The sequence below is a fragment of the Canis lupus genome, chromosome 21, assembly GCF_011100685.1.
Source record: "Canis lupus familiaris isolate Mischka breed German Shepherd chromosome 21, alternate assembly UU_Cfam_GSD_1.0, whole genome shotgun sequence".
Lineage (NCBI taxonomy): Eukaryota > Metazoa > Chordata > Mammalia > Carnivora > Canidae > Canis > Canis lupus.
Window position 1 is genome coordinate 625,992 of NC_049242.1, and position 12,439 is coordinate 638,430.

The 12,439-nt window shown below is 33.1% G+C and overlaps 1 protein-coding gene across 1 annotated transcript in view; it reads left to right on the top strand.

Moving 5' to 3' along the window:
• The window catches only part of PGR (progesterone receptor), a 104,908-nt gene extending 93,256 nt beyond the window's left edge, over positions 1-11,652 (top strand). The window contains exons 7-8 of the mRNA NM_001003074.1: positions 8,217-8,374; positions 11,101-11,652. Of these exons, the coding sequence (NP_001003074.1) occupies positions 8,217-8,374; positions 11,101-11,256 (314 nt within the window). The 3' untranslated portion in view covers positions 11,257-11,652. The remainder of the gene's footprint in view (positions 1-8,216; positions 8,375-11,100) is intronic.
• Positions 11,653-12,439: the final 787 nt, after the last annotated feature.

A 12,439-nucleotide genomic window follows, 5' to 3' on the forward strand; every position in this document is an offset into this window, starting at 1 on the left:
TGAAGTTTTGGAATATAGGTAAGGTCTGGAGCTGATGACCAAGAAAGAGTTCTTGAGAAGTTTTTGGTGCAAAATGGTGGTTTTATTAAAGCCCGAGGACAGGACCCGTGGGCAGGAAGAGCTACTGCCTGGGCCTGTGAGGGGTGACTGATTATATACCTGGGAGTTTGGAGGGGTCTGGGGATAGCACAAAATTAGAGATAAGGAATTTTGGAAGCAAGGTTTCCAGGACCTTGAGGGGCCTGGCTATTGTTGGGAAAAGGTCACTTGTTACCCTCTAATAACACCTGAATCATGAGACCCTTCAGAAGTCTGTTGGTGGGCCATGTACTTGGAAGATGATTGCCAACATATATCTTGGGGGATAGAGATAAAGGGAAATTTCTAAAGGAATTTTTATATGTTAAAGTAGACTTACAGGCTCCTGGGGGTCAGGCTAAGATTGCCTTTTGCCCTTAGCAAATATGGACATCAAGGCAGTTGGGTCCGTAGAGGAATGTCCTCTGCCAGTTTCAGGGACTTGTCAATGTGCTGCCCTGGGCTTGTGCTTTGTTCTCAGCTAGTCCTCTGTTCCCCCATCAATATGGTCAGATGATTATACATGAGGTATGAATCTTAGATTGTGGCTGCAAAGGAGAAACACCTAATACACTGTCACAGACATTGATAAAATTACCTTATATTTTTCAAGTTTTATATGATAGCAAAATAGCCCACCAGTTCAGCCAATTCTATTTTTCAGATAAAACATGATTAAGTTACTTTTTCACATTCACCTAATTTGGTATTATGAGCCAGTTAATACTGCATAAAGATAAATTATCTTCCTTCTCCTCCCACTCCACAAAGCGCTTACTGTATAATATACACAATTTTATTTGGAACTACTCTTTTTATATCAGAATAGGCAGTTATAACAAGTACCTTCAAAGATTAGAGGCATAATACAATAGCAGTTTATTTGTCACTCATATTCACAGTCCATTGAGTTAGCAAGAAAACCCATGTTCCTTCCGTATAGAACCTCCACCCATTCATAGCAGCTTGAAGTACCTGTTGGATCTAAGTAGAAGATAAGCAATAAGTGAGAAAAGATTTGGAAGTGAGGCCTGGCAGTGTCATATGTCACTTCTACCCACAGTCTTTGACCCATATTAATTGTAAGACAGTCTGGGAAATGCACTGTAGCTCTATACCCAGGAGAAACATGAAACATAGCATTGGTCACCAGAAGGACAGGTAGATATCCATTTCACTCTTTCTCATACACAAGGAACACACACACCTTTGCCTCAGTGGATACTCAAGAGTTTGGGTTGGAAAATTTTTAAAAACTGCTTTTGCTTTTCACCTTTTTCTGTGCCCTATCCATGCACAGATAGGCTCAGCCTTTGAATATCTGAATTGATCCTTCTTTCACTCAGTGCTTTGAAAGAGAATGTTAGGGAGCTAAGGTGAGCCAAGGGTCCTTCTTGGTAGTATCTTTTCAGGGACTTCTTCCAAGTAGCACAAATCTCAAATAGTGGAGGGGTGGGTCAGGAAAAAAGGCAAAAAAGCTAAATTCTTTAAAAGGAAGTTTTCCTCATGAAATCTGTATAAAGACAAGGACCAGTATAGGATCTAGGGATCCATAGCCCTATCCTCTTACCTTGGAGCAGAGACTCTCAAGCCTAATTTGATAAAAGAGCATAAAGTAGACTAAAGTATTGATATGGAACTAGCCAAGAAAGTCAACTAGAATAAACTTTATATGACAGTAGTTAAGTCCTGTCCTTTTCTTGGCAGTAATGAATCCTATAGCAGTTATGTTATAGATAATCCTAAATTCCTCAGACTAGTAGATATAATTAACATAATTATATATTTAGAGATAGGTTACATTATGCAGAAGGGCCATACAACCCCCAAATCTCAGTAGCTTAACAAAAAAAAATAAGTATGTATTTTCCCCACTATATGTCCAATGCAGATCAACAGGGAGGCTCTGCTCATTGCCATCACTCAGGTACTCAGGCACATGGAAGCTATATCTTGATATACACTTCTCACTAGAGCATTGGTAAGGAAGGAAGTGACATATATATATATTTTCTAGTCACATACTATAGAAAACAAAATTCTTAGCCACGTGCAGCCTCAAGAAAAGGGAAAAACAGCAATATTTAGTGAATAGTACTAATGATTTCTGCAAATTCTAATAAAAATCCTAATGGGATTTTTGAGGAGAGACTTAGCAAAGCTTTAAGGAATTCATCTTTAAATCTCAAAAAATAAGTAGATAAGCATTACAAAAATTTTCAGGTGAAGAAGGAAATTAGAAATGTGCCTAATTAATACACTGTAACAGGAATAGATACACTAAATTGTTAGTCAAGTCAGACTAGCATATATTAATATGCTGTTGGAAACACCGTAAGTCAATGAGTATGGAGCAAATTAATATTGTTAGGAAAAATAAATTTTACATTGGGGAAAACTTAGTTTGGATATTTAGCTCAAATTATGTCTTAAAATAAATACCAGATAGTTAAGTTAAATGTACAGTCTTAAAATGTTAAAAACACTTGAAAAGGAATATAAATGATTTTGAGATTACAAATAAGGAATACCTTTTTAAAAATAAATGCAATTGGAAAGTTGGTAAAGGAGAAGTTCAATGATTTGATACATAAGTATCAACCTCCAATTTGCCATTAAAAATTAAAATAAAGATCTTCAGGAAAATATGGCAAGTTGAACACACCATTGCTCCCTCTCAAACTACTTTAAATATTACTAAAGGGATTTTTTTTTTTAAGAAATAAAAGAGAATGAACTGGGTGGTGGGCACTGAGGTGGGCACTTGACGGGATGAGCACTGGGTGTTATTCTGTATGTTGGCAAATTGAACACCAATAAAAAATAAATTTATTATTAAAAAAAGAAATAAAAGAGAATGAGAGGAATGAATAAGAATAAAATTCTGCAAGCCAGTGAGCAGAGCCAATTTAGCATAACTAAGAAGGTTGAATTTTAAGCCACAAGAAAAGCCAAGAAGTACCTTGATTTGCAATGCCAAATCTCTGGCATGTTTCTCAGTTGGTGACAACAATGATTTTTTTTTTCTTTTTTTTTTTTTTTTTTGTATATTTTTTTACTGGAGTTTGATTTGCCAACATATAGTATAACACCCAGTGCTCATCCCATCAAGTGCCCCCCTCAGTGCCCATCACCCAATCACCCCATCCCCCCGCCCACCTCCCCTTCCACTACACCTTGTTCGTTTCCCAGAGTTAGGAGTCTCTCATGGACAATGATTTTTTGAGATGAGAGTGAAGGTAGAGTTAACACAAAGTTCTTTTAAAAGTCTGTATCCAGAAATCACCCAACCATAAAATTGTCCCTCTCCAATTCAGAGAGCTTAGGTTTAGTTCCTGAAGAGGATATAACAGAGAGTAGTTGGATATAACAGGATATAACAGAGGTGAACTGTAGGCACTGTTGAGGATGAGGGGTCCTATGATGACAACAGATTAATAATGTGCCAACTGTTGAGACACCATCTTCCAGCATACTTACCTCACCCTCTCTATCAAAACATTGTCATCCAGATTTATATCCTCTAGACAGGAGACTGAAAGATTATTCTCTGCAAAATCTCTTTTCCAGAAAGAAAAGAAACTAATATGTTAAATAGCAGATGTTTCTCTTTGAAATAGCTCAGCCAGATTGCCCTGTACTAAAGCTTATAGTCAAGCACTACCCATTGAAACAGGACTGTGAATCAGCCTTATAGCTTTCCACTCTTGAATATAAATAACCAAGGCATCTGAGAGAATCCTTTGACATCAAAGACAATGAAATCAGAAAGAAAACAAAGTTGGAAGAAACAGATGATGTAGGAAGATGAAAACCTCAAAAAATTAAAAAGCTATCCCCTCTGTAGAAATATGAGAACATTTTGCACCCAAGGAACAAGTACTGAATACTGTGAGAAAGGAATAACACATTAAAAGCAAAGAGCTCTTAGATACTGAAAATTGAAAAGCAGAGTTTATATATATATGTGTGTGTGTGTGTATATATCTATATATACCTATATACAGAATAAAGCAAAAAAAAAAGAATAAAGCAGAATTTAAGTCAGTACAGGCATTGGTAGACAAAGAAAACTTCTCAAAAGTAGAACTAAAAACCAAAAAACGTAGAAAATCTGAATCAAGGAGGCCCAACACCCAAATAGTTGGAGCACTCTCCTATGTATATAGGAAAAGAAATCATCAAGGAAACAATTAGTGTTTTAACAAAAAGTGTTTGGAAAACTTCATTAAAAAAATGAAGTTGGACTCTTATTAACTTAAAATAGATCAAAGGCCTAAATCTAAGAGCTGAAATTATAAAACAAACAAAACAAAAAAGCTTTATGATGTTGAATTTGGCAATGATATGACAATTTGTCTTGGATATGACACATAAAACTCAGGCAATAAAAGAAAAAAAGGAATTTCATCAAATTTAAAACTTTAGTGCATCAGAGGTCATGATCAACAAAATAAATGTCAACCCACTGAATGGGAGAAAAAAATTTGAAAATCATGTATCTGATAAAGAAAAGGAATAATAATATCCAGAATATATAAAGAACAATTTATTTAACAATTTAAACATTTTTTTAAATTGACAAGGGCCTGAATAGACAGTTCTCCAAAGAAGGTATACAAATAGACTATTAAACACATGAAAAGATGCTCAACAAATTATTAGGGAAATACAAATCAAAACCACAGTGAGATACCACTTCTTACACCCATTAAGATGATTATTTACTCTCAGTAAAACAAAAAGTTGTACTAGAAATCATAATGTATACTATGTGTGACTTGACTGTGATAGCATTTTACATAACAAGATAATAAATACTGAATACTAATTTAACCAATATTATGAAAATATTAGGAAGATGAGGATTAGGAAGGGGTGTGTGTGCACTTGTGCACTACTGGTGTGGAGGTGATGGTAAATCTGAAAGATGGAAATAGAGCTACAGTCTCATTTTCCACACTAGAAAATCACAAGTGAAAAAAAAAAAAAAAAAGAAAAGAAAATCACAAGTGAAAAATAAAAAAATCAAGAATCAGGACTACAATGTTGCTGTTTAATTCTGGGAAGGAGGGACGCCTGGGTGGCTCAGCAGTTAAGCATCTGCCTTCGGCTCAGGGCGTGATCCTGGGATCTTGGAGCAAGTCCCAGCATTGGTCTCCCTGCACGGAGCCTGCTTCTCCGCCCTCTTCCTGTGTCTCTGCCTCTCTCTTGATGTCTCTCATGAATAAATAAATAAAATCTTTAAAAAATAATGATAATTCTGTAGAAGGAAAAATTAAAATAAATAGATGAAAAAGTTGGAAGTGTTTACTTCTGGATCATGAGAAAAGTTGAGTTGCCTGGGCACTACTAGTTTTTTTGCCCTAAAAAGGTTGCAAAATTGTAACAAAGTATCTAAAAATTAAACAACAAACTTAGAAAAAAATTTGAAATATACCCTATAGATAACTGAGTACTAAATAGAAAAAAAAATGTAAGTCATTAATACACTTAAAATTGTTCAGCCTCACTAATAATTTGAGAAATGAAAATGAGATATTTTAATTTTCTGTGTGAAAAGCAAAGATTACCTAAAATGTAAATACTCAGTAGTTACCACAAAACAGTTAAATAGTAAGAAGTTTAGGAATGTATAAGAGTGGGCACCCCCGGTGGTGCAGTGGTTTAGCGCTGCCTGCAGCCGGGGGTCTGATCCTGGAGACCCAGGATTGAGTCCCGCATCAGGATCCCTGCATGGAGCCTGCTTCTCCCTCTGCCTGTGTCTCTGCCTCTCAGTCTCTTTCTCTCTCTGAATAAATAAATTAAAAAAAAAAACTTATTAAAAAAAAAGGAATGTATAAGAGTTAAGAAAGTTAATATCTTTTATTGCAATAATTGCACTTCTAAGGTATATACACTTTTAAAAAATCAAAAAATATATTCATAATAAATATTGTTTAGATTTAATAAAGTATTTCAAATAACAAATAAGACAAATAAGTTGTATTCTTACAATTTTGTGAAGTGAAACTAAATGTGAGAATTAAAACATTTATTTTTAAAGCATTTAAAGAGATATAATAAGTAAATGTTCTCAATATAATGTTGGGAAATATCCCAAAGTATTGGATGGTAGGATCTGGTGACTTATAATTTTTTATGTATTTTCTATGCTTTCTAAAATTTTTCCAATGAATATATGCTATTTTTAAGTTAGCTCAGTCAAAAGATAAAGATCCTTGTTTTTTTTAAAAGTATTCTTATCTAAAATAGCATCTGACTAACTGCCCATGACTCACCATCTCCCAATTTGCCACTAAGATATTTGCAAGAAGTCCTAAAACTCACTTGTGGAATCAAGAAGAACTGAGAGAAAATTCCCCAATCATATATTACTGGATGTAATAATTAAGGAAAAATGAATTAAGGAGCTCAAAGCAAATAGAAATATTTAGGAGAGCTGTTTCAGATGTATATACAGCAGTAAAATTTACAACCAAGTAAAAATCACATGTTGCCAAAATTACCCTTGAAAGACTTTTTTATATTTATTATATGAGCCCTTAAAAACTCAAAAGCAAAGAATTTCTTTTTGTAAATCTGTGGCCTTATTTTTTTTCTAAGGGGAGTGGAAGCCAAGGTCTGATTGGAGAACAAGGAATAAAAGTTTTTACAAAAGGATTTTTTTCTCTCCCTTTGCTAGGCATATACAGTTGATTTTGCTTAAATTAAATGTACTTTTCTATAGAAATATTGCTAAGGGTCAAGATCATAAATGTTTAGTTATATAAATCCAAGAGACTATGTAATTTTTTCTTTCAGCAGTCTAGAATAGCTGCAGGAAAAGGCAGCTGCTTCATTTAAGTTTGAAGGTTTGTTTGTAAGATAAATGCAACCAAAGAAAATGAAACAAGGAAATTGGGAGTTCTGGTGATACGTTGCTGAAGAAATCAACAGAGCATCTCAAACAAGTGATAACAGAAGGACCTAAAATATTAAGAAAAAAGATTGTAGGTAAAATTGACAACACAGTAAAAATAAGAGAAGCAGTAAGAATAGGAAGTTGTGCCTAAAATTTGGCTATCAGAATTAAAGATTACAGAGGTAAATACCTGAATTAGCAGTTAACATCAGATGGGAATAAGAGGGCAACCTGGGTGGCTCAGCGGTTTAGCGCCCTCTTCAGCCCAGCACCTGATCCTGGAGACCTGTGATAGAGTCCCACTCAGGCTCCCTGCAATGTACCCTGCTTCTTCCCCTGCCTGTGTCTCTACCTCTCTCTCTCTCTGTCTCTCATGAGTAAATAATAAACAAACAAACAAACAAATAAATAAATAACAAATGGGAATAAGAAGCATTCCCTTAATGCTTATTTTAATAATAAGCAACAAAATAGGAATATGTGCCATTGTTATTATTTAATATTGTTCTGGAAGTCCTACTAAACAGTGCACTGAATCGTGAAGCAGAAATGAGAGCTACAACTATACAACTATTGGAAAGGGGGAAACGAATATATTTTTAATATAGTACTGTATACCAAAAAAAAGATAATCAAAACTATTTGAATTGAAAATAGAAATTAAAATAAATAAGTAAAAATAGAGTATAATGAAGTGGTGGTGTATAAGAGAAGTATTGAAATATCAATAGCTTTCTTTCATATCAGCAGGAAGGAGTTAGGATATTTAATGAAGCAATGCTAAAATCACAACAAAAATGGTAAGTTATCCATGAATAATCTCAATGACAAATACTTCAGATTTATATGAAGACAAACTTGACAGAGCGATCCAAGTATTTGTTCAAATACTTTTTCTTTAAAAAAGACCCACCGTGCATATAATTATAAACTAAATTCATTCCTGAGACAGGAATATAGAATGACGGATGCTCTTTTGAGTAAGTGCTAAGTTAGATGAATAATCCATTAATACAAATCTAAACTAGGTGAGCTAAAATGCCCTTTATTTAATTGTTCTTATATTCTTCAAGAGAAGTATAAGTTTATGTGTCCTAAAACTATCAATAACACTGTTTCAACATTTTCATATTAGAGTTGCATATCAAATTTTACACAGCTCAGAAATTTTTATTACGAACTGCTGCTGTTAATTTTTTAAGCATAACTGCCACTTGTAGTTATATTCTTACAGTTCCTTTGGAAGGACTAAGAAGTCAAAACCAGTTTGAAGAGATGAGATCAAGCTACATTAGAGAGCTCATCAAAGCAATTGGCTTGAGGCAAAAAGGAGTTGTCTCTAGCTCACAGCGTTTCTACCAACTCACAAAACTTCTTGATAACTTGCATGATGTAAGTATTTTGTGTTCTAGGATATCAGTGTTTATCTTCTGAATTTCTATAATCTTTTAAATGTTAATCTACATTTTACTTTATATAGTTTCTTCGAACTCATATTTGTACTATATTTTAAAAAAACAGTATTTGCATGACACTGCTCAGAACTTATATTGTGCTTTTTTCACTTTCAATGTATATCACCCAAATATCCTTTTACTAGTATTTGTATAACTTGAGAGTAATTTAATTGTATAGGAATTGTGATACATTTTCCTGAATATGCTCTAAAATATTTTGCCTATTAGAAAACATTTTATATACAGGAAACAAAGCACAAAGGTATAGATGTGGAAAATAAGACTCTCATATCATTTTGGATGGAATTACAAGTTAATAACAGTGCTAATAATAATGGACAATATAGTAATCTACTCACTGGGTCAAATTTGAGACCTTATTTCTGAAAATGAACAGATAGCCAAGGATTATTAGCCATATAGGTAAAGCCTGTATAATGAAAGCCAGAAATCAAATACACAGAAAAAAAGTAATGAAGGAAAAAGCATCAGAACAGAGAACAGAAAAAAGATTAAAAAAAAAAAAAGATATTCAGAGAACTAAAAATGATATTGCATCCATGAGACAAAAATAGAAAACATTTGGAAGGAACATTTAGAAAGCAAATACTTTTGGATAATTAAATATAGAGAAACAAACATTTAAAATTTAACAGAAGGGCTAATATTTAAGTATCAGAAAAACTCAGAAGAAATAACAAAAAAGATAAATGAAAAATTAGAAGAGACAACAAATTTAGGGGATTAATCTAAGGAGGTTCATTCTCCAATAAAAGGAATTTCTAAAAGAACAGAGAAAATCAAGGTGAAGAAATTACATAATAAATCTTAAAATAAAAATTAGTAGACCAGAGGGCTTTGAATTTTCTGATTGTAAAAGTCCAGTGCACAGGTACAAAACAATTGAACAAAGGCACACTATTTTAGGAATTTTAAAATACCAGAAATAAAAAGACTATCCTAAAATAGAGTAAGGAGAAAAGAAACAACTCACATAAAAATTATCAGGATTCAAAATGATGGACTTCTGAACAGCAATTCTGGAACCCAGAAAACAGTGGAGCAATGGCTTCAGAATTTTGAAGGAAAGGAAAATCTTCAAAGAATTTTATACCTAGCCAAGTCATCAAACAAATATGATGGTATCTTAAAAAGGATTTTCAGACATGCAAGGTCTCAGAGAGCCTACCTCAAATACCATCTTCTCATGGACGTCTACAGAATGTTTTAATGATAAAACACTGAAATAAGACAATAAAGTAGAAGATCCAACCCAGGAGAGATACAAAAGGATATTCTAGCACATTAACTGTGCTAAGCAATTATTAGTCTAGATTGGAGCAGTAATGCACAGGGTTTCAGAATACTAGTACCAGGGAAAAAAAGATGGAACTAGGAAGTACCAGTATGTCTGAACATGCTCAGATGAGTTTTTAAAATTGTGTCAAAGAATTAGACTATGGCTTTGTGATAAATATAAAGGAAACAAAGCAAACAGAAACACAAAATGATTAGCTCTAGCAAAATAAAAATAAGTCATATATGAAAGGAACTGTAATCCAGCAGGAACAATAAAAATTTTTATAATATAATTACTGGATATTGATTTAGTAAAAAATTGAGATAAAGCTATATAGAGAATGAGGAGAAGAAAACTCGTACATAATTGGGAGCGGTATCTAGTATAGGAGAGCTGAAACCTCATGTTCCATAATAGAAACTAAATCAATAATATCAAATTTGAAAAACAAAATTTGTTAGAAATACAGAGATAAATACTTAAAGATATGGGCTAAAGAAGTTGAAAATGGTTGCATCTGGGGAACTGGAATAAGAATGGGAAGAACTCTATGAGAAAACTGCTGGATTTCATTGTTACTGTTGGGTTCTATTTGACTTTTAAAATTACTTACATTAAAAATAAATAAATAAAATAAAATAAAATTACATTAATTATTTGACAAAAATTAAAATGAAATATGTTAGGTTGTTTGTATTGACAGAGGAAGAGTCAATATATTGTTATGTAAAAAAGCCACCCTGTGGCGCAGCAGTTTAGCGCCTGCCTTTGGCCCAGGGCACGATCCTGGAGACCCGGGATCAAATCCCACGTTGGGCTCCCGGTGCATGGAGCCTGCTTCTCCCTCTGCCTATGTCTCTGCCTCTCTCTCTCTCTTTCTCTCTCTCTCTCTGTGACTACCATAAATAAATAAAAATTTTAAAAAAATAAAAATTAAAAAATAAAAAAAATTTTAAAAAAATAAATAAATTTAAAAAAAAGCCACCCTGTTAACAAATAGACTTTATTAAATAATTGCAATATATATATATATATATCATTGTGTATACTGTGTATATACCTGGGTATGTTTGCATACATGTATGAAAAGAAAAAAGAACTCAAAAGAAAGACACCAAAATGTTCATATCAGTTATCCTGTGGGATTATGAATGACTTTCATTTCTTTAAATCTTTCTGTGCTATCGGAATGTTTCATTGTATGTAATATTTTACATGTTATTTTAGAAAGTGAAGAGAGTTATTTTGGAAAGAAAACAACTTTATGAGTATTTATATTGTTAGAAAAATAAGTTGTCATGTTTTATTATATGAATGTATTAATTTTTTACATGTTTCTTATCCATTTGTAAAACTAACAGCTTGTCAAACAGCTTCATCTGTACTGCTTGAATACATTTATCCAGTCCCGGGCACTGAGTGTTGAGTTTCCAGAAATGATGTCTGAAGTTATTGCCGCACAGTTACCCAAGATCTTGGCAGGGATGGTGAAACCTCTGCTCTTTCATAAAAAGTGAATGCCATTTTTATCTTTAACAATTAAATTTTGTGGTATGTCTGTTTCTCTTTTGGTCAGGATTGTGAGGTCTTGGGATTTTACAATTTTCTTCTCAAAGCCTTACATTTATAACATATCACATTGTGTTAATTTCAGAAAAAAATGTGAAGTTTTGTTTTCTGTATAATGCATAATTAGAATTTTAAGGTGTTTCTGTGTGCCCATATATTCTTTAACAGTTCACAAGATTAAAAAAGTACTAAAATTGTTTGCCAAAGTAAACTTAGTCTTTTCCATGCTATTTCATATCATTTAAGTGAAGATTTTTAACTTTTGCATCTAACCAATCTTCTACTCTAGAGGAAAAAAAATCTTATATGTAAAAATAAAAAGTTATTTTATGTTCCTCCTAGGTAGTTCCCTTTGTCTTCTTGAGTTTATTTACAAAAATGAGTCTTTAAAATGGTATGCAAAATTTTCTCTACATGAGCGTATATAAATTTTTGTGAAGAGAAAATTCATAACCTTAGGTTTTCTAAAGGGTTTTTAATGAAAAAAATAGAAAGAGAGTTTAAAATTTCTGAAATAGACGAAGGGTGTGATATTAGGAAAAACAGCTCATATATTGACTGTTGCCCAAATTGGAAATCTCTAGGAGAGTTATTAAGGAGAGCCATATTATTATGACAACAGTATTAGGGGTTTTGTAGTTTTTTAGTAACCTTTTTGGGGACTTGTCTTTTAATAAAATATTGTGAATCGAAATAGCAGTCCAGAAGCATCTGTGGCCTAATGCCACACCTTTCCATCTGGCGCAAGTGGAAAATCACTTAACCTTACTGATTTTTTATTTCCTTACCTTTACCACTGCAAATGTTCCTTTTGGTCAGAGCTCCTTACTCCCTTCTTAATCAAAAAAGAAAGGAAGGGAAGGATGGAAGGAAAGGGATGGAGGAAGGGAAGAGAAAATAAGAAATACTATTCTCTTTCTTTACTCAGTGGGAGATAACGACAAATCGAAAGTTTTTGAGTGCCTCTGATCCAATTCTAAGAGAGAAATTTCAAGAAATACTAGATACTGTCTTAAAATAATACAGCCAATTACAATAACTAGAAAACACAATTCACACTGTTATATGAACTGAAAATATTACATTAGAAAATGGACAAGAGTTCTTTTCTGAGATGAGTCACTGGAGATC